This window comes from Saimiri boliviensis, chromosome 10 (assembly GCF_048565385.1).
Source record: "Saimiri boliviensis isolate mSaiBol1 chromosome 10, mSaiBol1.pri, whole genome shotgun sequence".
Taxonomy (NCBI): Eukaryota; Metazoa; Chordata; class Mammalia; order Primates; family Cebidae; genus Saimiri; species Saimiri boliviensis.
This window is the reverse complement of record NC_133458.1, coordinates 2459792-2485192: the sequence shown is the minus strand read 5'-3', so window position 1 is coordinate 2485192 and position 25401 is coordinate 2459792. Positions and strand designations below refer to the sequence as shown.

Here is a 25401-nt window from a genome sequence, read left to right as displayed (position 1 = left end):
CAGGAGAATTGCCTGAGCCCAGGAGGCGGAGGTTGCGGTGAGCCGAGATCGTGCCATTGCACTCCAGCCTGGGTAACAAGAGCGAAACTCCGTCTCAAAAAAAAAAAAAAAAAAAGAAAGAAAAAAAAAAAGCTAGAGAGTAAGAATTTCCATCATAAAGTTACAGCTATTTTTATTTCTTATCTAGCTTCCCTACGTCATTTAAAATAAATTACCAAATCTAGTAAATCATAGTCCATTTGTATTCATTTTTCAGTTATGAATCAAATCAGGCCTAGTCATTTATTAGCTGGGAGTTATTAATTTTTTATTGAGGTGAAATTCGCATTACATAAAATTTACCATTTTAAGGTGAACAATTCAGGGGTGTTTAGTTCATTCACAGTGTTGTGAAACCACCTCTTTCTTTCATATTCATCACCCCAAAAGAAAATGGCATACCCATGATCCCCATTCTCCTCTCCCTCAGCCCCTTGCAATCGTCAATCTGCTTTTATGTACTCTGGACATTGTTTATAGATGGAATCGTACACTATGTGGCCTTCTGTGTCTGGCTCCGTTCACTTAGGATGATTCATCCACATTACAGCACATCAGTACTTTGTTTATTTTTACGGCAGAATACTATTCCACTGTATGTATAAGTACTTATTTGTACATGTATACAAGTATGTGAAAGAACATAGAATCTTTCTCTTCCTCTTCCCCTTTTCTTACTTCCCTCATCCTCCTCAGCAAAGGATGTATAATCGGATACTAATTATGAAGAAAGATCAGACAAAACCAAATAACTATCCAATAATCTTCAAAACTATCAAGGTCAGGAAAGTCAAAGAAATACTGAAGAAGTGTTTCAGTCTGAAGGAGACTAAAGGACATGACCCCCAAATGCAATGTGTGACTCTGGACTGGATCCTTTCACTACAGCAAGGACATTATTGGGGTAAGCAGTAAGTTTGAATGGGGTATAAGCGGAACTGCTGTCTATGCTGATTTTGCTATTTTGATGGTTGCATGGTAGATACCTAGGAGAATGTGCTGTTTATAGGAATTATACATGAAAATATCCTGAAGAAATAAAGCATCAGATGAGCAACTTCTAAACAGTTTGAGTGAAAAAAAACTTTTCTACTTCCACCTTTTCTATAAATTTGAGATTTCAAAAGAATTTTAATGTATCAATTTAAAAATCCTGGAATACAGAACTTTCCTACATAGGTGCATCTGTGCAATTTCACATTTAAACATCAAAAACTAACAGAAAGGAATTCACTGCTTTCCATTAAGTATGATACTTCAACTAAATTACAGGACCTCCCTATCATATCTCACCGGTGTACATAAGGAATCTGAAGGACAGTCTGGGCCCAGCTTCCTGCTCACAGCAGGCAGGTTCAGTTAACCAGAGGACATGTCAGCTGCCTGGCTCGAGAGCATCACAGTCTCCTCAGCAGACTGTTCGAACAGCAAAGAGTCTTCTTTCTTATGACCAGGCAGTTTTCTCAAACTGAAGGCCATTTCCTCGTTTAATCCCCCGAAAATAAAACCTGTCAGCTCCTTTAAATATGCAAATTTCAATAGGAGACAATTGGTGCTCAATTATCCGTACACATTTGCTTACATACGCTTTCCAAGAATAGGATTAATACGTTAAAGCCGTTGTAATATGAAATAAGTATATGAAAGAAGAAAAGGATAATACAAGCTGTTGTAATGTGCTACGTGAATATTTTCCATATTTCTGTCCAAAAATTAGAATTGGATTTTGACAATTTATGACTTAAGAATCAGAAACAGAACAACGGAACTTTAAAATACATACGAAATCCTGTTGACAATGGCATCTTCATCTTCTTGTTCATCTGCAAAAATGTTTTAGGTATTAATATTTCTTTATCTTCTAATGAAATGTTTCATTAATTTACTAAAAACTATAAACTTAAAAAGGCAATTATTGAACAGAAACAATTTTCAAAAACCACCATATTTGTTTCAGCATAGATCCAAATTTAAATCTCATTAAATCAAGTAGAGAATGGGATGTTTTGATTAACAAATTCCTGATTAATAAAACTACTATATGTAAATTAAAGTTTGTTCAAGAAAATAAAACTTAGTAGAACCTTAGTACCACTATGAAATAAACTGTTATACAATGTTCAATAAAACTGCTAATAAATAAAATTTTCTGGTTGATAACAGCCAACAAAAATTACTATAAAATTAAAATTCAGAAACACAGAATTCATCTAACTTTCTATAATTTGAGTTTGTCACTAATAATAGCAGCAAGGAGTCTCTTGAACCATCCTAAATAACCCTGGATACTACTGCATCGGTAACCCGTAATTATTGTTGAAGTTACAAACAGAAATTGGCAGGGCGCAGTGGCTCACACTTGTAATCCCAACACTTTAGGAAGCTATGTGGACAGATCTCTTGAGCCCAGGAATTCAAGACCACCTTGGACAACATAAGGAGACTCCATTTTTATAAAAAAATCTTAAAAATTAGATTTTTGGCCTGGACATTTAGCCTGGACATGCCTGTAGTCCAAGCTACTTAGGAGGCTGAGGTTGGAGGATCACTTGAGCCTATGAGGTCAAAGCTACAGTAAGCCATGATTGCCCCACTGCTCTCCAGCCTGGGGTACAGAACAAGATCTTATCTCAAAAAAAAAAAAAAAAAATATATATATATATATATATACACACACACACACACACACACACATATATATAAAATTCTATACCATATATAGTATCTTAACTATATATGTAATTATATATATTACATATATAATTTATTTTATATGTATATATAAAATAAATTATATATTTTATATACTATATAAAAATTATTTTATATAGTATATAAAATAAATTATATATGCTTATATATAATTTTAAATATATAATTATATATTGTATGTATAATTTTATATATTTTATATACTATATATTAAATTACATAAATTATAATATAGAATTATATAATACATATTATATATGATATATAACTTTATCATATATAATATACAAAAATATATAATATATAAAATTATATATAAGTATATTGAATATATTAAAATATATTTAAAATTATATATATATATATATTCATGAAGTTTGCTCCATCTTTTTTAAGTGGCAGATGGCCTTCACTCTGATACTCTCCTTCTTGCTCATGCCTGTCAGCAATCTCTTTTGTCCTCCCACATAAACTTACAAGCTAAAGAGTCTGTCCAGTTATAAGAATACCAAAAACCCTCGTGGCCCGTTCTTCTGATATGCCTAATGTCCTCCAAGGCTCTCTGCTCAGGTCTCTGGAATTCTGTGAACCCACCTGCTTCAGTCTCAAGGACATATTTGGTCCATTCTATTAGTCCATCTCCATTCTTAATTCCAAGATGCCCAAAAGAACTTTTACAACCAAATGTTCCACAAAAGACCATAGTTACAATTACTTTTCATACACTGTTGTGCTCACATCCAATTAATCATCAAGTCTTGGCCAGGCACAGTGGCTCACACCTATAATCCCAGCGCTTTGGGAGGCTGAGGCAGGCGGATCACCTGAGATCAGGAGTTCCAGACCAGCTTGGCTAACATGGTGAAACCTCATTTCTACTAAAAATACAAAAATTATCTGGGCATGGTAGAGCATGCCTGTAATCCCAACCACTAGGGAGGCTGAGGCAGGAGAACCACTTGCACCAGGGAGGCAGAGATTGCAGTGACCCAAGATCATGCCACTGTACTCCAGCCTGGGCAACACAGTGAGACTGTCTCAAAAAAAAAAAAAAAAAAAAATCAAGTCTTTTTTTTTTTTTTTTTTACCAAGTTTTCTGCATGGGGAAAATCAAGTCTTAAAGACTGTTTTACTATTTTCGTATTCATTTCCCTTCTATTCCCAAGCCCAGCACTTTACTCGCTAGGTGCAGAGTCCTCATCACTCTCCCACCACGCCGGCACTACTCTAAAAATCACCTCATCCATCTCCAGGTTCCCACTCACCAACCTCTAATTTCATGTAGAATGATCCACTTATATCCACTTATATTCATTCATTCTCTCTCTTTCTCTCTCCCCTTTTGTGTCTATCGTCCATGAAACCATGCCAATGAATTTTTTTAAATAGCTAAGATACTATTTTGAATCTGTATCTTCAAAATTCTTAGAGGTTATAGAATCCACCAGGTACTTCAACGCCATCACAGAGCCAAGGAACAGTACTACAGTAATACACTAGAGCAAGCACTATAACCTTATTTCTCTCAAAAGTCCTACAAGTTTAAACTGATAACACGGTATCAAGAAATCATTAACTATTCATATAGCACCTACTATTAGCCCAACATCACAAGTAGATAATCCTGTGATTTTCAGAAAACAGCTGAGATTTAACAAAAGACAGTAAAGCAATTGCTTAAGTACTTATAAAACCCTGACCTAAAAAGTCTGAATTAATGAGCATAAAGTTCATTTAAAAAGAGTAAAGATATGGTAGTCCCTCTGGCTGGATAAGGATATATATGAAAGAATAAAAGGAGAATACAAGATGCTAATAATTGGATACTAAATAGTATTATGGAGACTTAAATATCTACTACATGCTCTAGTAGCCAGAAAAGGTATGGAATGTAGATGAGTAAAACGTTCAAAGTCAGAGCCGCTCACAAGGAACCAAATATCCTCGTAAACTTGAGAGTTTCCCAGGTACCCAACAGCCTAGCACTATTCTTAGTTGGACACGAGAATGGTGATAAACAAGGACTCTGGACTAAGAGGATGACTCTAAGAGTAGTCAAATTCCCTGGAGGTTATTTTTAGTTCTCTTAGTAGCAGACAACTGCTTACTTCAATCACCAGCATATTCAACACACTATGACACTGAAGTGTACTAATACACCCCATAAACCATGCCTAGACCACCTGGCATTCTAAGAAAGGTTTTCATTGAAATGTGTCCACTTGCCTGATTTCCTCTTGTATCTTGTGATGATGAAGTAGGAAACAACGTAGAGAACAGCAAAAAGAAGGAAACAAATCTGAAACAAAACAGAGTTCACGGATCATTTACTCTTGTGCATATCTTTTTTAAATAATAGAGGATATAGCTGTGACATTTACAGGAAAAAAAGGATTTAAACTATTAAAAATTTAAAATGTTGGACATCTTACTAAAGTTTTAACAAAATATAGGCCAGGTGCAGTGGCTCACGTCTGTAACCCCAGCACTTTGGGAGGCCAAGGCCGGAGGATCACCTGGGGTCAGGAGTTTGAGACCTGCCTGGCCAACATGGTGAAACCCTGTCTCTATTAAAAAATACAAAACAAATTTCAGCTGGGCATGGTGACAGGCACCTGCAATCCCAACTACTCCAGACTCTGAGGCAGGAGAATCACTTGAACCCAGGAGGTAGAGGTTGCAGTGAACCGAGATCATACCATGGCACTCCAACCTGGGCAACAAAAGCAAGACTCCATTTCAAAAAAGGAAAAAAAAAAAGTTTTAACAAAATATTCATTTATATGAACTGGTCAATTAGCCCCATTTAATATCATTTAAAAAAAAAAAAAAGGCCCAATGGAGACTTTTCTTTCTGTACCTTGATCAAATGTTTTTCAAAATCATGTGGAAGTGTGAAGAACTGGACTATCATCACTGACAACTCTGAAAAATAAAGTCAATTAGAAACTACTAAGCCTAGGCCGGGCGCGGTGGCTCAAGCCTGTAATCCCAGCACTTTGGGAGGCCGAGGCGGGTGGATCACAAGGTCAAGAGATCGAGACCATCCTGGTCAACATGGTGAAACCCCATCTCTACTAAAAATACAAAAAATTAGCTGGGCATGGTGGCACGTGCCTGTAATCCCAGCTACTCAGGAGGCTGAGGCAGGAGAATTGCCTGAACCCAGGAGGCGGAGGTTGCAGTGAGCCGAGATCGCGCCATTGCACTCCAGCCTGGGTAACAAGAGTGAAACTCTGCCTCAAAAAAAAAAAAAAAAAAGAAAGAAACTACTAAGCCTATAAAATATTAAAACATTATCAAAAGCTCCAATTCATTTAAAGAATGTGCTGGCACCAAAATTGACAGATACATTAAACAGATTCCATTATATAAAAGTTTAACATACAAAAGGAATCACAAATCAATGTGGGTAGAAAATAATTATTCAATAAATATACTCCATATCAAACCAAAAAGCAGCTGAAGAAGAGACTTCTTTATTATTAAATTCTGTATTTTTAATTTTGCTTTATTTATTTATTTATTTATTTATTTATTTATTTATTGGAGACAAGATCTCACTCTGTTGCCCAGGCTGAAGTACACTGGCACAATCTTGGCTCACTGCCTCCCATACTCAAGCAATTCTCTCACCTCAGTCCACCAAGTAGCTGACTGCAGATGTGCGACACCACGTCTGGCTAATTTTTGTATTTTTTGGTAAAGACGGGGTTTTACCATGTTGGCCAGGCTGATCTTGAACTTCTAACCTCAAGCGATATGCCCACCTCAGCCTCCCAAAGTGCTGATGAGAATACTTCTACGTCTTAGTGATTTTTAAAATATAATACATTGTTATTTATCATAGTCTTCATGTCATACAATAGATTGCAAATTTATTCCTCCTACCTAACTGAAATTTTGTACCCTTTGACCACCCCTGGTCTCTGGCATCCATCATTCTACTCATTATTTCTAAAAGTTCAACATATTTAGAGTTCGTATAGAAGTGAGATCGTGCAATATTTGTCTTTCTGTGCCTGGCTTATTTTACTTAACATAATGTCTTTCGGGTTCATCCATGTTGTTGCAAATAAGATTCTTTTTTGCAGCTGAATAGTACTCCCTTGCGTATATACACTATATTTTCTTGATCCACTCATTTGTAGGCAGATACTTACGTTGATTCAACAACTTCACCGTTGTGAGTAGTGCTGTCATGAACATGAGAGGGCAGGTATCTCCTCAACATATTCATTTCATTTCCTTTGGACATATACTCAACAGAAGTAATACTGGGTCGTATGGTAGCTCTATTTTTTATTTTCTGAGGAACTTCCACACTGTTTTTCCTAATGGCTGTACTAATTTACATTCCCATCAGCAAAGTACAAGGGTCCCCTGATCACCACATCTTCGTCAGCCCTTGCTATCTTTTGTGTTTTTGATTATGGCCATTCTAACAGATGTGAGGTAACAGCTCATGGTGGTTTTGATTTGCATGTCCTGATGGTTAGCAATGTTGAACGTACTTTCATATACCTATTGGTCATCTTTGTCTTCTTTTGAGAAGTATCTATTCCAGTACTTTGCCCATTTTTTCTTTTTCTTTTTTCTTTTTTTTTTTTTTTTTTTGAGACAGGGTTTCACTCTTGTTGCTCAGGCTGCAATGGCGCGATGTTGGCTCACTGCAACCTCTGCCTCCCAGGGTTCAAGTGATTCTCCTGCCTCAGCCTCCCAAGTGGCTGGGATTACAAGCTCACACCACCATGCTCAACTGATTGTATTTTTAGTAGAGACGGGGTTTCATCATATTGGTCAGGCTGGTTTTGACCTGCTGACCACAGCTGATCCACCCACCTTGGCCTCTGAAAGTGTTGGGATTACAGATGTGAGTCACTGTGCCTAGCCGCCCATTTTTTAATCAGTTTAGTTCTTTAATTTCAATTTAATTTCTGTCAGATCTGAGAAATGACAGACTGACCAAAAAGGATAGGTCAAGGAACAGGAGATCTCATTACAGTCAAAGACCAAGTGTGCTACAAATGAAGGTTTGCCACAGCTTGCTGTGGAATGTAGGGGGAAAATGACTCTCAAATGAACCCACTCTAAGTGATGATAAAGTCTAGGGAATATCCCATGCATGGATTTCTGAAGAACTACTGGCGGCTATATGACTGAGAACAACTTTGGACCAGGATGGCGGATACTCGCCGCACATCATCATGTAGGAATGACAGACTGAGAATGAAGAGGAGGACTACAAGCTGTGCATCCAAGCGCTCCCAGCACACGAGGGAAAACAGAAGACAATACTGACAGCAACTCAAAGGAGCAAAGGGCATCACAGGTCACCTGCCACTGGAAGCCATGGACCTGTCAGGAACACTGGCTGGACAAGAAAGCGTTAACAGCATCACTACCTTCTGCCAAAATTATCTGGAGTGTAGGAGATGGTCCAAAGAGGAAAACCAGTTCTTGGTAAATAAATGTAAATGAAGGGGTCTTCTAAGAAGTTGAGAATAACGGGGAAATTGTTTACAATGGAATGGAAGTCTGAGTAAAGCCACAAGAGCAAAGAAAAGAAGAGCGATTGGTCAGAAACACTGAATTATGAGGTTAAAGTCAGAGAGATTAGATGACCAAGGGAATTAATATTTAGGACAGATGATTTCAATGCATTCACTGAACAATTATCTACTGTGGGCTTGCTATATACCAGGCACTCTTCTAGGAACTGGGACACAGCAATGAACAAAGTTGTTACCCTCATGGAGCTTAGAGTACACTGTGAGAAAAAGACAATAAATACATATAAAGTATGTCAGATGATGATTAGTGCAAGGTTAGAGGAACAGGAAGCACCAGCAGGGGTAGGGACATGTCTCACTAATAAGGTGACATCTGAGGAAAGAGCTGTGGGACAAGCGGGGTCAAGACATGCAAAAACCTCGAGGAAGAGGGGAATATTTGAGGCAGAGAGAACAGCAGTGCCAAGGGTCAGAGGTAATAATGGCTCAAACAATGAGGGAGCAGAAGTAAGAGACAAGGTCAGAGAATAATGGGAGCCCATTACTGAGGTCATGCAGGACTCAGGTACTAAGTGTCAATTTTTACCCTGAGTGAGCTAGAATTCCATTGCAGGATTCTGCGTACAGGGTGACAGGACGTGACACAGTGCAAAAGGCTCACTATTAAGTGCTACACAGAAAATAAACTGGAAGCAGACCAGGGCAGAGGCAAGGAGAGCAGACAACAGTGAACTGCAGGGAGCCAGAGAGCAGCCACTCGGACCTGTGCTAGGAGGTGCTCAGAAGAGATGGAGCCCTGGGTACGTTTTGAAAGTGGACATGACAAGATTTGCTAGAATAAATATAAGGTTCTTTGCCTAAGAATCTGGAAACACAGAGTTGCCATTTCAGGACTCAGGAACAACTGTAAGAGGAGTTGTTTTGAGGGAGAAGTAAGTATAGCTTACATTGTTGAATCTGACATACACAGAATTCACTCAGGACAACAGGATGGATGGGCAGTTGGATAAAAATCTGTACCATTCAGAAGAAAGAGCCAGGCCATACATTTTTTAAAACCTTAGAATCATCAGCACATGATATTTAAAGTCCTGAAGCTAGACGAGATTTCCATCCCAGGGAGTAAGTATAGCCAGAGAAGTCTGAGAATAGAGACCTAGAGCTCTCAAATATTCAGAAATCAGCTTGACAGAGGGACTCACAGAAGCTGACTGGGAAGCAGCAGTCAGCAAGGGAGGAGGCAAATCAAGACACCAGATGCCTTAAGGGCCACATGAAGAAAGTTTATTAGGAAAAGGGAATTATCAACAGTGTCAAATGCTGCTGACAAGCCAAGAAAGATGAAGACTGAGAACCGACAACTGGATTGAGCACCGTGGAGGTCACTGGTGACCTTGACAAGAGCTGTTTGATGGAGTAGTGGAGGTACAATCCTGACTGAAGTAGATTAAGAAAGGAGAATAATTGGCATCAGAAATGCAAGTACACAGAACTTCCCACGAGTTTGATTATAAAGAGGAGCAAAGAAAATGTGAAGGGGAATGTGAAAGTTTTTTGTTTTTGTTTTTTTTTTAATGAAAAGCATTACAAACGACTATATGAATAATACAGTAGAGAGAAAAATTACTGATGCAAGAGAAAAAAGAAATAATTGCTGAAGCAACGTGCTCAAGTTGTGGGAGTGACATAAAACATATCCATAGTAAAAAGGAGAGAAGAGACATAATATCTGAGTTCAGTTGCAGGTGGTTAAGTAAAGGTGTGGTGAAAGCAGAAAGACGTGATGACATTTTTTGGTGGCTTCTATTTCCCCAGTGCAACAGAAGCAAGTTCATCAAATCAGATACATATGGAGAGTGAGGGGAGAAGTATGTAAACCATATGGAAGAATAAATGGAGCAAATATAACAGAAACGAGAGGCAAGGTAAGAGCAAATGGCCTCTGAAGTTCCAGGCAAGCCCAAGCTGAAACCCTCAGCAGTGCTGGCAGCCTGCTGATGCTGTAAAACATGAAAGCCTGATTCCTAGATGCTGAGGCAAATACAAGTAGGGTCCCCAAGAAATAGTAGAAGCTTGATGTTTCTAACAGATATCCTAGCCTCTCTGCTCCCCTTTCCAGCCGAGCTCTTCAAAATAACGGCCTGTCCTTGTAGACCTCTACCTTTTCCCTCACTCTTCCAGTCACTCACCAGACTTCACACTCATCGACCAAAACTCGAAAGTGCCCTGGTGGTGGTCAGTAAACCTAACAGGAAAATTACGCTTCATTTTTGGCGGAGCTCTGCGCAGCAACCTCTGTCAGTGCTCTTCCTCCTCCTCTGTTGTTCTCCCGGTCTCCGTCACAAGCTTCCCTTTTCCTGTCTGCCTTTAAATATTCTTCTCTATAATTTCTGGGGTGAGCACCTGTCTATTTTTTTTTTTTGAGACGGAGTTTTGCTCTTGTTACCCAGGCTGGAGTGCAATGGCGCGATCTCGGCTCACCGCAACCTCCGCCTCCTGGGTTCAGGCAATTCTCCTGCCTCAGCCTCCTGAGTAGCTGGGATTACAGGCACGCGCCACCATGCCCAGCTAATGTTTTGTATTTTTAGTAGAGATGGGGTTTCACCATGTTCACCAGGATGGTCTTGATCTCTCGACCTCGTGATCCACCCGCCTCGGCCTCCCAAAGTGCTGAGATTACAGGCGTGAGCCACCGCGCCCGGCCTGAGCACCTGTCCATTCTTATTCCACAAGCTCTTCATAGGTAACATCTACTGCTCCCAGGGTTTCAACATCAATCCCAAGAGGCACCTGACCATAGTGCGACAAGCCCTGGTTTAGGGTGTTAGCAAGAGTAAGCGAAATCACTGGCTGTGACACCAAAGTAGACAAGGAGAAAACTGCAACTAAGGGTAAGCCAATGGACAGGAGAAGCGAAAACGTCCATCAGTTAACATTCACGGTAGAAAAGCAGCTGCAACAAAAGCACCTGACCAAGAAATCTGAAAGAAGGGAAGGTTTTGATCAAAGGATGTTTCTGAATTTTTTTACTATAGTGTTTAAAGGTGAAACACAATTGTGTTATAAAATCCAGAGAAGGCCAGGCACGGTGGCTCACATCGGTAATCCCAGCACTTGGCAGGCTAAGGCAGGTGGATCACTTGAGGCCAGGAGTTCAACACCAGCCTGGCCAATATGAAAAAACCCTGTCTCTACTGAAAATACAAAAATTAGCCAGGCATGGTGGCGCACACCCACAGCGCCAGACACTCAGAAGGCTGAGGTATGAGAATAGCTTGCACCTGGGAGGTGGAGGTTACCATGAGACGGGATGCGGCCACTGCAGTCCAGCCAGGGTGACAGAGCAATACCCTGTCTTAAAAAAAAAAAAAAGAAAGAAAGACAGAAAAGATCCAGGGAGTTAGTGCAGAAGTGGCAGATGAGAAAGCGTGAAAGTTAATGGAGAAAAGGAAATCGAGTAACCAAAATGTATAGGATGAAGACTAACGGAAAATAATCCATACAAGAGTAGAAGTAAGGCTAATGATTTAAAAACAAATGTAAGTATTACTACTGAAATGCAAGCTATACACTAAGGCCAGGTATGATGGCTTCCACCGGTAATCCCAGTACTTTGGGAGGCCGAGCTGAGTGGATCACCTGAGGTAAACAGTTTGAGACCAGCCTGGTCAACATGGAGAAACCCCATCTCTACGAAAAATACAAAAATTAGCAGGGCACAGTGGTATGTACCTGTAGTCCCAGCTACTCAGGAGGCTGAGGCAGGAGAATCGCTTGAACCCGGGAGAGGCAGGTTGCAGTGAGCCAAGATCATGCCACTGCATTCCAGCCCGGTGACAGACAAGACTCTGTCTCGGAAAAAAAAAAAAAAAAAAAAAAAAAAAAAAAAAAGCTGCACACTCTGAAAACGAGCACACAACTACAACAGACCAAAACAAAAGTCACAGAGCTGATCAGACAGCTTTTCTAGTTTCAAAAGTAGGATGAGGGGTTGGTTCTACTCTAAAGCAGTAAGTCTCTTCCTGAGACAGAGGGATGAGTGAAATAAAAGAAAGCTGTAATGATGCCTATTCTCCCTATGTCCAGGACAAAAGGAAATTCCTAACCAAAAAAAAGGAGAAAAACACTCCAGCTTCTCACCACTAAAAGTAGCGTACACCTAATTTAAAAAAAGAAAAAAAGGTGAGCTGTTCTAGCATCTTGTGGTACTGCGAACAGACTGAGCTTTTCTCCTGGTCAGGGAAGGAGCAGCCATGCCCTGTTTCAAAGCTCACAGCAAAACACCCACTAGGGTGCATGTCCTACTGTGCCAGCTAGCCCAGAAAGCAGGCAATTCAGCCCTGGAGGGTGGAGGCAGCATGGCTTTAGTCCTGATGCTGATCAGGAATGGCTAGGCATTTGAGAGGTGACACAGCCATAAGTAACTGAGTAATACATTTATTATACATTGCTAAAAACTATTATTTTTAAATTCCAGGTATCACACCTGAATCTAAATTCAGACTAGTGCATTCTAATCATATTGTACCACCCAGCTTTTCATTTAAAGCCTATGGGCTTCAACTAATTTCAAGTGAAGAGTAAGTATCATAACAGTGATGACTACAAAGTGGGTTCAAGGACTGCTATCACAACACATTTCTAACAAAATCCATGATGGATATCACAATTGCCCTGATTATATGAATGTATCAAATTATCACGTGTACCCCAAGAATATACATCTAATATGTATCAACAGAAAACTTAAAGTAACAAAATCCTGAGAGAGAAGACAAGTGAACTATTTTTGAACCAATAATCTTATATGCCACAGCAGAGAGGTCACAGATAATGCAGCCTGGGTGAAGGAGCAAGAGTCCACTTCCAAATAAATAAATAAATAAATAAGCTATCCACTAAAAGAACTAAAATTAAAAGTACACTTCTTTGAAATTACCCTAACAACAACAAAAATAAAATAGAAAAATCCAGACTATGTAGTAAAAGACAGGAAGATAAAAATAGTTATGAAGATGATAATGTAATAAATTAAAGACGAAACATATTTAAATCAATAACTGTAAACAGGAAAAACTATCAGAAGAAAACACTGATAGAATGATATATATCTTAAAACAAAATGACTCGAGCACTTTGGGAGGCCGAGGCGGGTGGATCACGAGGTCGAGAGATCGAGACCATCCTGGTCAACATGGTGAAACCCCGTCTCTACTAAAAGTGCAAAAAATTAGCTGGGCATGGTGGCACGTGCCTGTAATCCCAGCTACTTAGGAGGCTGAGACAGGAGAATTGCCTGAGCCCAGGAGGCAGAGGCTGCGGTGAGCTGAGATCGCACCATTGCACTCCAGCCTGGGTAACAAGAGCGAAACTCCGTCTCAAAAAAAAAAAAAAAAAAAAAAAAATGACTCGAAAAGATTGAAAACCAAAAGATAAACAGAGACATACCAGACTGATGCTAACAAAAAAGAAAGATGGTTGCAATTTTTTTCTTTTCTTTTGAGAGAAAACGGTTTTGCCCTGTCATCTAGGCTGAAGTGTAGTGACACAATCATAGTTTACTGCAGCCTTGAACTCCTGGGGTCAAATGATCCTCCCACGTCCACTCACCATGTAGGTGAGATTACAGGTGTGAATGACTGTGAGCAATTCAATTTATTTTTCTCTCAGACAAGGCTGAATTTAAGGCAAAAGCGTGAAGGAAGACAAAGTAGAGCACTTAAGGAAGAATGGTGTAAGCCACAATGGGAAAAAACTGTCATGAATCTTCATGTACCAAAAAGCACAGCACCAAAATACCTACAGGAAAAAAATATATATACTGGCCGGGCACAGTGGGTCATGCCTGTAATCCCAGCACACTGGGAGGCCGAGGCAGGCAGATAACGCGAGGACAGGAGTTTGAAACCAGCCTGACCAACATGGAGAAACACCATCTCTACTAAAAATACAAAATTAGCTGGGCATGGTGGCAGGTACCATAGCCTCCAGCTATTCAGGAGGAGAGGGTGGAGGTTGTGCTGAGCTCAGATCACACCACTGCACTCCAGTCTGGGCAACAAGAGCAAAACCCCACCTAAAAAAAAAAAAAAAAAAAAAAAAAAAAAAAAAAAAAAAAAAAAAAAAAACAGGAACATTGGCTCACACCTATAATCCCAGCTACTCAGGAGGCTGAGGCAGGAAGATCACTTGAGATCAGGAGTGATCACTTAAGACAGCCTGGGCAACCTAGAGAGATCCCATCTCTGCAAAAATAATTTACAATTTTAAAAAATTAGCCGCATGAACCTGTAGTCCCAGCTACTCAAGAGGCTTAGGCAGGAGGATCACTCAAGCTCAGGAGCTCAAGTTCAAGGCTGCAGTATGCAGCTGTTGATCACACCACTGCACTCCTACCTGGATGACAGAGAGAGAACCCATCTTTTAAAAAAACAAACAAAAATGCCAAATATGCAAAGATAAAGAAAACACTATTTCAGTTAGAAGACAAATTTACCATGAAAGAAAGAGTAAACTAAAGCCAAATGAACAATAAACGTGAATTTTTTTAAGGAATAAGATTTTAGAAGGGAACTTCTTCAACTTGAGAGATATCTACAAAAAAACCTATAGCTAACATACTTATTGGTAAGATGCTTGAAGCTTTCCCACTAAGATCAGGAACAAGGCAAGTGTGTCCCTTCTCACCACTCTTTTCCAACACTATACTGGGAGTCCTAGATAATGAAAAAAATACAAGAAAAAGAAAAAAGTATACAAAATTGAAGAAAGAAACAGAACTGTCTTTGTTAACAAATGACAGAGTTGTCTGTGTAGATAATCTGAATAAATCAACAAAAAACTCCTGGAATTAACAAGCAATTGTAGCAAAGTTGCAGGACACAAGGTTGACATACTAAGTCAATCACTTTCCTATATACTAGCAATGAACAAGTGAAATTTGGAATTAAAAACACAACACCAGGCCAGGGTACAGTGGTTCACACCTGTAATCCTAGCACTTTGGGAGGCCCAGGCAGGAGGACTGCTTGAGGCCAGGAATTTGAGACTACCCTGGGTAACACAGCAAGACCCCATCTCTACAAAAAATAAAATGTTTTAAAAATTAGTCAGACATGGTGGCATATACCTATGGCCCTAGCTCTTCAGGATCACTTGAGCCCAGGAGGTCAAAGCTGCAGTGAGGCATAATCATCATAATACACTCCAGCCTGGGCAACAGAGTGAGACCCTGTCTCATTAATTCATTAAATTAATGAAAATAAATACGTAAATGTAAAATACCATTTACATTAGCATTACACCAAAGCAAAATACTTAACTGTAAATCTAACTAAATATGTACAGAATCTACATAAGAAACCTACAAAACTCTGAAAGAAATCAAAGAACTTAATTAGTGGAGAGATACTCCATGTTCATAGATAGGAAGACTCAATATTGTAAAGATGTCAGTTCTTCCTAACTTGATCTGTACATTCAATGTGATTACAATTAAAATCCCACCAAATTATTTTGTAGTTATCAACAAACAGATTCTAAATTTTATATGGAGAAGCAAAAGATCCAGAACGTCAACATAATATTGAAGGAAAAAAAAAAAACAAAGTCATCTATTACATAGTAGGGTGGCTACAGCTAATAACAGTGTATTGTATATTTCAAGACAGCTAGAAAAAAATATCTTGAAAGTTATCACCATAAAGAAATGATAAAAGTTTGAGGTAATGGACCTGCTAACTACCCCACTTTTATCTTTATACAATGATCATTATACACACATGTACTGAAACATCACACTGTACCCCATAAATGTATAATTATGCATATGAACAAATGAATTTTAGAAAGAAGACTGACACTACCCAGCTTCAAAACATATTATAAGGCTACAATAATCAAAACAGCATATTGATGGAATAATACAGACAAATATAGATCAACAGGACAGCACAAAAACGTAACCACATAAATACAGTCAACTAATCTTTGATAAAAGCAGAAAAGCTATATAATGAAGAAAGGATCACCTTTTCAACAAATGACGCTGAAACAACTGTACATCCACGGGCACAAAAATGAATCTAGACATAGACCGTGTACACTTCACAACAATTAACTCAAAATGGATGATAATTACAAGGCTAAGTGCAAAACACAAAACTGTAAGACTCCTAAAAGATAACAAAGGAGGCCGGGCGCAGTGGCTCAAGCCTGTAATCCCAGCACTTTGGGAGGCCGAGGCGGGTGGATCACAAGGTTGAGAGATCGAGACCAACCTGGTCAACATGGTGAAACCCCGTCTCTACTAAAAATACAAAAAATTAGCTGGGCATGGTGGCGCGGCCTATAATCCCAGCTACTCAGGAGGCTGAGGCAGGAGAATTGCTTGAACCCAGGAGGCGGAGGTTGCTGTGAGCTGAGATCGCGCCATTGCACTCCAGCCTGGGTAACAAGAGCGAAACTCCGTCTCAAAAACAAAAAAAGATAACAAAGGAGAAAATTTAGATGGCCTTGAGTTTGGGGATTGCTTTTTAGATATAGCACCAAAGGCATAATCCATGAAAGAAAGAATTCATAAGGTAGACTTTATTAAAACTTGAAACTTCTGCTCTGAAACAGATACTCTCAAGGGAATGAAAAGAGAATAACAGACTGGGAGAAAATATTTGCAAAAGACTCCTCTAATAAAAGACTACTATGTAAAATATATAAAGCACTCTGGAAGTTAAGAAAACAACCAGTCCTATTGAAAAATGGCCAAAGACCTCATGAATGAGGATATACAAATGACAAATAAGCATATAAAAAGATGCTCCACATCAACACAAAGTAAAGTAACAAGATACCTGTGATGACACACCTATTAGAATGACTAAAATCCAGAACACTAACACCACCAAATGCTGGTGAGGATGTGGAGCAACAGGAACTCTCATTAACTGCTGGTAGGAATACAAAATGGCACAGCCACTTTGGAAGATAACTTGGCAGTTTCTTACAAAACTAAAAATACTCTTACCATATAATCCAACAATCCCATTAGATTTGGTATTTACCCAGAAAAGTTGAAAACTTATATCCACACAAAAACTTGCACAGCAATGTTTATAGCAGCTCTTTTTACAATTGCCAAAACTTGGAAGGAATCAAGATATCCTTCAATAGGTAAATAACTAAAATGTAGAAGATCATTCGACACTAAAAAAAAAAATGGAGAAGACTGAAATGAGACCCTTTCCTTATACTATGTGCAAAATCAATTCAAGATGGAGTAAAGACTTAAGTGTAAAACTGTTATAAAAATCTGAAAGAAAACCTAGGAAATACCATTCTGGACATAGGCCCTGACAAAGACTTCCCGACAAAGACACCAAAAGCAACTGCAACAAAAGAAAAAATTGACAAATGGGAACCTAATTAAACTAAACAGCTCTGTACAACTAAAGAAACTATCAACAAAGCAAATGACAACCTACAGAATAAGAGAAAATATTTGCAAACTATGCATCTGACAAAGGTTTAATATTCAGAATCATTAAGGAACTTAAACAAATTAACAAGCAAAAAAAAAAAAAAAAAAAAAAAGGCAAAGCAAAACAAAACAAAAACAGAACTACCATTTGATCCAGCAATCCCATTACTAGATACATACCCAAAGGAATATGAATCATTCTACCATTAAGACATACATACATTATGTTCTTCAGAGCACTATTCACAACAGCAAAGACATGGAATCAACCTAAATGACCATCAACAGAAGACTAAAGAAAATGTGGTGCATATATACCATGGAATACTATGCAGTCATAAAAAAGAATGAGATCATCTCCACATGGATGGAGCTGGAGGCTATTATCCTAAGTGAACTAATGCAGGAACAGAAAACCAAATACCACATGTTCTCATTTACAAGAGGGGGCTCAATATCGAGAACACATCGACATAGGGAACAAGAGACACCAGGGCCTACCTGAGGATCGGAGGCAGAGGACAGAAAAACTACCAATCAGGTACTACGCTTATTACCTGGGTGACAAAATAATCTGCACACCAAACCGCTGTGACGTGTAACAACAAACCTGTGCCTGTGCCCCTAAACCCAAAAAGTCAAAAATTTAAAAAGCTGTCAAAGCAATGAAAAGTCATGGAGGAAACTTAAATGCATACTGCTAAGCAAAAGAAGTGATTTTGAAATGGCAACATCCTGGACGATTCCAACTATATTCTAGAAAAGGCAAAACAAAACTACGGAGACACTAAAAGGATCAGTTGTTGCCAGGGATTGAGGGGAAGGAGGAATGAATGGGCACAGCGGCACAGAGGACTTTTAAAGACAGTGCAACTATTCTGTATGATACTATAAGGTTAGATACATGTCCTTATAAAATTTTCCAAACCCATAATGTAAACTACGGAATCTAAGTGATGATGATGTTCAATGCAGGGTCACCAACTGTAACAAATTTTCCACTCTGGTGGAGGATGCTGATAATGGCCAAGGCTGTGCATGTGTGGAGCAAGGGTATATATGGAAAAATCTCAGTACCTTTCACTCAATTTTGCTGTGAGCCTAAAATTGCTCTAAAAAGTAAAGTCTAACTTTAAAAAGTAATAAGATTGCATTAGTGCTGTGGTTTGTGTATTTCCCAAAGTTCATGTGTTTGCAATTTAATTTCCAATGTAACAGTGTTCAGGGGGGGCCTCATAAGAAGTGATTAGGTCATGAGGATTCTATCCTTATAAACTGACTAATGTTATCACAGGAGCGGTTAGTCATGGTGAGAGCAGGTTTGTTATAAAGCAAGTCTGGCCCCCTCTTGCTCTCTCACTCTCACCATCTCGTGCCCTTGTGCCTTCCACCATGGGATGATGTAACACAAAGACCCTTGCCAAATGCCAGCCTCTTGATCTTGGGCTTCCCAGCCTCCAGAATCATACACCAAATAAATTTCTGCTCATTATATATTATCCAGCCTGTAGTATTCTGTTACAGTAGCACAAAACAGACGAAGACACCTAGTAAACAAATATGTTTATTAAATGCAATATTCTATACTACACCTACCCCGCCCAGACTCTCACAACCACCGATCCACTTTCTGTTTCTATGGATTTGCCTATTCTGGGTGTTTCATACAGATAAAATCATACACTATGCGCCTTTTTGTGTCTGGCATCTTTCACTTAGCATAATGTTTTCAAGATTCATCCATGTTGCAGCATGCATAATACTTCATTCCTCCAGACACTTTATGAGAAAAACCTCTATTTTGATTAAAGACACAATGGGTATTTTTTTCTTTTTTTTTTTTTTTTTTTTTTGCTTGCAGCTGAAAGCATTCCTTTCAAGTACATTTGTACACCCATACAAGGATGTATATATAAAGATGTTCAGTTTTCCATTGTTTGTAACTGCAGCAAATCACCCTTTAAAATGGTTTGGATGTGCGTCCCCTCAAAGTTTCATGTTGAAACGTGATCCCCACTGTTGGAGGTGGGCCCTAGTGGGAGTGTTTGGGTCACGGGGGCAGATCCCTCATGAATGGCTTGGTGCCTTCCCCTGGTGATGAGTAAGTTCTCTCTGAGTTCACAACGAATCTGGTTAAGGAATCTGGCACCTCATTTCTCTCTCTTGTTCCCTTCCCTCTTGCTCCCTCTCACCATATGACACCCCCACTTCACTTTCTCTCATGACTGGAAGCTTTCTGAGGCCCTCACCAGAAGCAGATGCCAACAATATGCTTCCCAAAGAGCCTGCAGAACTGTGGGCCAAAATAAAACTTCTCCTTATAAGGTCTCAGGTATTCCTTCACAGCAAACCAACATGGACTAACACACCCTCAAAAGAGAGAAGTAAACAAAATTACCAATGCCCTATCTCTAGAACAAATAATTTGAATACAAAACACATGCTGATACATACTCTTCTCACAGTTACTAAACTGTCATAATAAATTGCCCTGTGTTTTTCAACTTGTGCTTCAATAAAGGCAAAGCAACACTTCCTCACAGAAAACACTAAGACCAAGAACCAAGAATGGGTTGCCCTTGGGGAAAGAGGATCTAGGATCCAGTTGGTGCAGCTTATGGCTTGTCCCTATGTGTACAGTTCTTAAATTATTCTTTTTATTTTTAAAAAATTATTCTTTAAATAGAATATAGGCATGTGGCTTAAAAGGAAACCTTAAAAGGCACAAAAGGATTTGTCTCATTTTAAATTTAAAAAAAAAAAACTGTATCAGCATCAAATAATTAAACATTTCTTTGAATATCGTAAAAAAAAAAAAAGAAAAGAAAAGAAAACACTAAGACCTTTAGCAAGGGGTAAATATTCAGTTTTTCATGATTATCACAGCAAATTTCAAGTTCATTAATGTCATCAATAATATTATACTTTATTACAACATGCTGTGGAATATTTTAGACCCAGTAACAAGAATGGGCAACTATACGCCAGACTGCTTTTCCTACTGGTTTCCTGAGGAAAAGGTAAAGTTGGGGGACTGGGGAGTAGGGAGAGAAGAGGGTGGGAAGAAGTCATGACTGTAAGCCAAAAACAACGGAGAGAGAAACAACTAAATATACTTCCACATGAAAACAGTAAACATACAATGTGACCAATATAAAATTAATTACTTAAGTTGTATAGATATACATAGAGAGAGGTATGAAACAATGTGCTTATTTCAGAATAATAGAATTTCAGATTATTTTTACCCTTTTACCTTCCTCCTTATATGTATAAATAAATTAAAGTTTCAATAATAATGACTTGTATTTACATAGTTGGGGAAAAGCACTATTTTCAAAATGAATACAATAAAATTTATTCTAATAACCTTTCAAGAAAGCACTATCACAGCATATGTATGTACTCTGATTCAATACTGTTACTCATGGGAATTTATATTACAATAAAGAACGATTCTCCACTTTTAGATAATTAGGTTACCATTACTACTACTGGCAACAAGAATAACAATGATAGCAGCTGCCACTCAAGAATTTAAGAGCACATCTCTAGGAACAAAGTAACATAACAAGTAATAAAGATTTTCATCCAGTTCTCAAAAGGGTAACCAAGAGAATAACAAAGAATAATAATATAACAATAAACACCAGAGGAAATGGGAGAAGCAAAGTAGTATGAATGCTCACGCGACGTAAGTCCTGTCTGAAAGCTAGTAGTTAAATCCTCAGTGTCTGTACTGGGAAGTCAATATACGTGTTCAATGTTGGTAAGCCAAAAAATACTACCAAGCATTATAAAAATGACTTAGAAAAATTGTAAAGAAAAATAAGAGACTGCATATGAAAAATAGTTGGATAGGAGCCTTACTCTTAAGGTTTCCTATACAATCTGATAGATAGTATAGTATATTTCTATACTATCTGATGCATGCATTAGATTTAGAAAATTATAGGTTTCTAGACCCTGACACAGTAATTTTCAAGTAATCCTTTGAGATTTATCTAAGATTCCTTCACTTGGAGTTTTACATTATTTGGAAAAGTAACACCAAATAAAATCTTTACATTATTGCCTTTTACCAAATATGGTTGAGACTTACGGTTCTCAAATGAGGGTAACAGTGTCCCCCCAGGACACATGTTGCAATGTCTGGGGACAGTTCAGTTGTCACAACTAGGTGAATCGTGCTACTAGTATCTGGAGCCAGAGAACAGAGATGCTATTAAAAATCCCATGATGCACAGAATAGCCCCCGACAATAAACAATAACCTATCTAGAACATCAACAGTGCCAAGGCTGAGAAACTGTTTCAGATTAACTGCCAAAAAGGTACAGAAGATAACCACAGAAGTAATTACATACACAACATAACCTGAACAGTCTATTACAAGTAATGCTTATTTTTTATTGTAAGTTGCCAGAGTAGAAAATGTCAAAATTTCACTAATATAATATGCAAATTACCTTCTCTTTATTATATATATATATATATATATACACACACATATATGCCACAAGAGACATTACCCAGATTAAGGGATAGATCATTCGAAATTATTTAATGTTAAAAGAAAAAGCACTATCCCTTATTATCTCAAATATAAACCCTGCGCTTTAAAAAGATTTAAACTAATTTTTCCATGTCATCCAAAAATGTATTGAAAATTAAAACAGAACCACTTTCTAAAAGTCCTAAAATAACTCCTCTGGATTAAATCTATGCATAAACCAGGTATTAAATGAAGATTCTCAAGCAGCTGCCAAATGATGACTACAAAGGAAGTCACCACATAGAATACAGTTTTTGTTTGTTTTTTGAGACAGAGTCTCATCCTGTCACTGAGACTGAAGTGCAGTGGCATGATCTCAGCTCATTGCAACCTCCACTTCCCAGGTTCAAGGAATTCTCCTGCCTCAGCCTCCCAAGTAGCTGGGATTACAGGCACCTGCCACACCCAGCTAACTTTTTTATTTTTAGTAGAGACAGGATTTCACCAGGCTGGTCGAGAACTTCCAACCTCAGGTGATCCACCCACCTTGGCCTCCTAAAGTAATCTCATTACAGGTGTGAGCCACTGCGCCTGGGCCACATAGAATAAATTTTTTTTAAAAACCCTATATACATCATATACCATACACTAAAAGTAATCCTCAAGTAAATCAAAGACATAAAGGTAAAAGATAAACCCATAAAAGATAACACAGTGGCTTCTAGCTTCCAGTCTAATATTAAAGGAGTTTGGAAGTCATCTCTCCTATCCTCATAACAGAAACAAAACAAAAACAACAACAAAAAAAACTGAACAGACTGAAAATCAACAACTCTTCTTAAATTCTTAAAAGACGTAAAATTACAGGGCAAACTACTCTAAAAAGTGGAGACACATAAGCCCTTGTACAGAAGCCTGCTGCTAGAGCCAGTACCGGTAAGAGCACATCAACTGTAATTGATGAATTACTGGAGTATCAGTGTAGAGAGAGAAAAACTCCAGAAGTCTAGTCTCAGGGGGACTCCCACGCTTTTTTAAAGTTTTACCTTCAGGAGTCCTATCAGGTTCTCAGAGTAAAGATTAGAGGAACTGTTAAAAAAAAATTCCTTCAAGCTTACAGCAGGAAAAGGAAAAAGTAACCATTCTGAAATATGCCCAGAGCATGCTGTTCACCTCAAGAAAGGCCTGTGTGCAAGAGAAACTACTTTTACCCAGAGCCTAACCTATTTGGATTTCATCAGAGCCTAATCAACCTGAAAGAAAAGAGATACCCAGCTTCAGCCCCTTCTAGCCTTCTTCACCTAAGGAAGGAGGTCAAAAGCCAAGTAGCACCTGTGAAGGTCACAGACCAGGGGCATCAGCTCAGTAAAAGAATGAAACCTAATCACAAGACTACAGAATGTTCCTCTCCCAGCACCTCTTAACACCATACCAATCAGGCTCCAGTATAATAGGATATTACAGCTAAAAGAACGCCAAGGCTCAAATGCTATTTAAGAAGTAGTTTCTAGGGGAAAGCAAAGACAACAGAAGAGATAAAAGCGAGAACACTAGGGGAAATTATACGCTCTGAAACCTGTAGCTACTGCAAACAGTAAGCAACCTAACTCATTCACACATAAACATAAAATCTAATATTAAAGGCCAAATAACCTCAATCCCTTTTACTTACATCGTATCCGGCTTCCCATAAAAGCACGCTCAAAGGCAAAAAAACACAATCCAAAGAGACAAAGCATCAGAACCAGAGATATGACAGAGATTTGGGGATTATAAGAGCCTGAATTTAAACTAATTATTAATATGCAAAGGGCTCGAATGGAAAGTAGACAACATTCAAAAATATATGTGTAATGTCAGCAAAGACATGGAAATGTTAAGAAAAAAAAATTTTAGTGGGAGAAATCAAATATACTGTAACAGAAATGAAGAATGCTTTGATGAGCTCATCAGCATTCTAGACACCTGTGAAGGTCACAGACCAGGGCCCAAGCGCAGCAAAAGACTGAGACCTAATCACAAGACTACAGAATATTCCCCTCTCCCCACCTCTTAATACCATATAACTTAGTCAACTAGAAGATATGTCAATAGAAACTTCCCAGACTGAAAATAGAAAAAAATAAAATTCTGAAAAGAAACAGAAAAGTATAGAACAATTACGAAAGGCATAACTTACAAAACAGGAATACCTGAAAAAGACAGACAGCGACAGATGAAATATTTCATGTAATAGCTGAGAATTTGCCAAAATTAATACAAACACCTAACAACAGATCCAGAAAGCTCACAGATCACCAAGCAATATAAACACCAAAACAAACAAACAAACAAACAAAAAAAACCCCATCTGTGTAGGCATATCATAGGCAAGCTGCAGAAAATCAAAGATAAAGAGAGTATCTTGAAAGAACCTACAGAAATAAAAATGCCTTGCAAATAGAGAATTACATCGGACTTCTCTTAGAAACCATGCAAGCAAAAAAGAATAAAACATTTCAAATGTTAAAAGGAAATAAATAAAAACACCAACCCAGAGTTCTGTATCCAGCAAAATGATCCTTCAAAAATAAAGGAGAAATAGAGTTTGTCAGACAAATGAAAACTGAAGGAATTTGTTGCCAATAGACTTACTCACCAAGAATTTTTTTTCTTCTTTTTGTTTTTACTGGAGACTCAGGTGGCTTAGCAAAAAAAATTTTAAAGATCTTCACAAAGGAACTTGACCAGAGGACAGAAACTCAAATCCATGTAAAGAAAGATCATTAGGCCAGTGTCGGGCGTGGTGGCTCACACCTGTAATCCCAACACTTTGGGAGGCCAAGGTGTGTGGATCACTTGAGCCCAGGAGATCGAAATCAGCCTGCCTGCCGCAACATGAAGAAACCCCACCTCTACTAAAAATACAAAAATTGGTTGGGCATGGTGGCACGTGCTTGTAATCCCAGCTACTCAGGAGGCTTGAAGCACCAGAATCACTTGAACCTGAGAGGTAGAGGTCATGCCACTGCACTCCAGCCCAGGCGACAGAGCAAGACTCCATCTCAAACAAAAAAGAAAAAGAACAGATCATTAGAGAAGAAATAAGTGAAGGTAAAATAACGCCTTTTATTTCCCTTTCCTTAATCTAACAGACAACAATTTATTGAAAGTAATAACAGCAATAAT

At 38.4% G+C, this 25401-nt stretch overlaps 1 protein-coding gene across 3 annotated transcripts in view; it reads right to left on the bottom strand.

The window, feature by feature from the left end:
• Nucleotides 1-25401, bottom strand: part of LMBR1 (limb development membrane protein 1) — a 196144-nt gene that overhangs the window by 140614 nt on the left and 30129 nt on the right. For 2 of the 3 annotated variants that reach the window (XM_039472781.2, XM_039472784.2), the window contains exons 2-3: nucleotides 4978-5050; nucleotides 1823-1862 (exon numbers count right to left, since the gene is read on the bottom strand). In XM_039472781.2, the coding sequence (XP_039328715.1) occupies nucleotides 1823-1862; nucleotides 4978-5050 (113 nt within the window). Of the gene's footprint in view, nucleotides 1-1822; nucleotides 1863-4977; nucleotides 5051-5611; nucleotides 5677-25401 lie in introns of all 3 variants that reach the window. The other variant, XM_074378846.1, reaches the window with a different exon arrangement.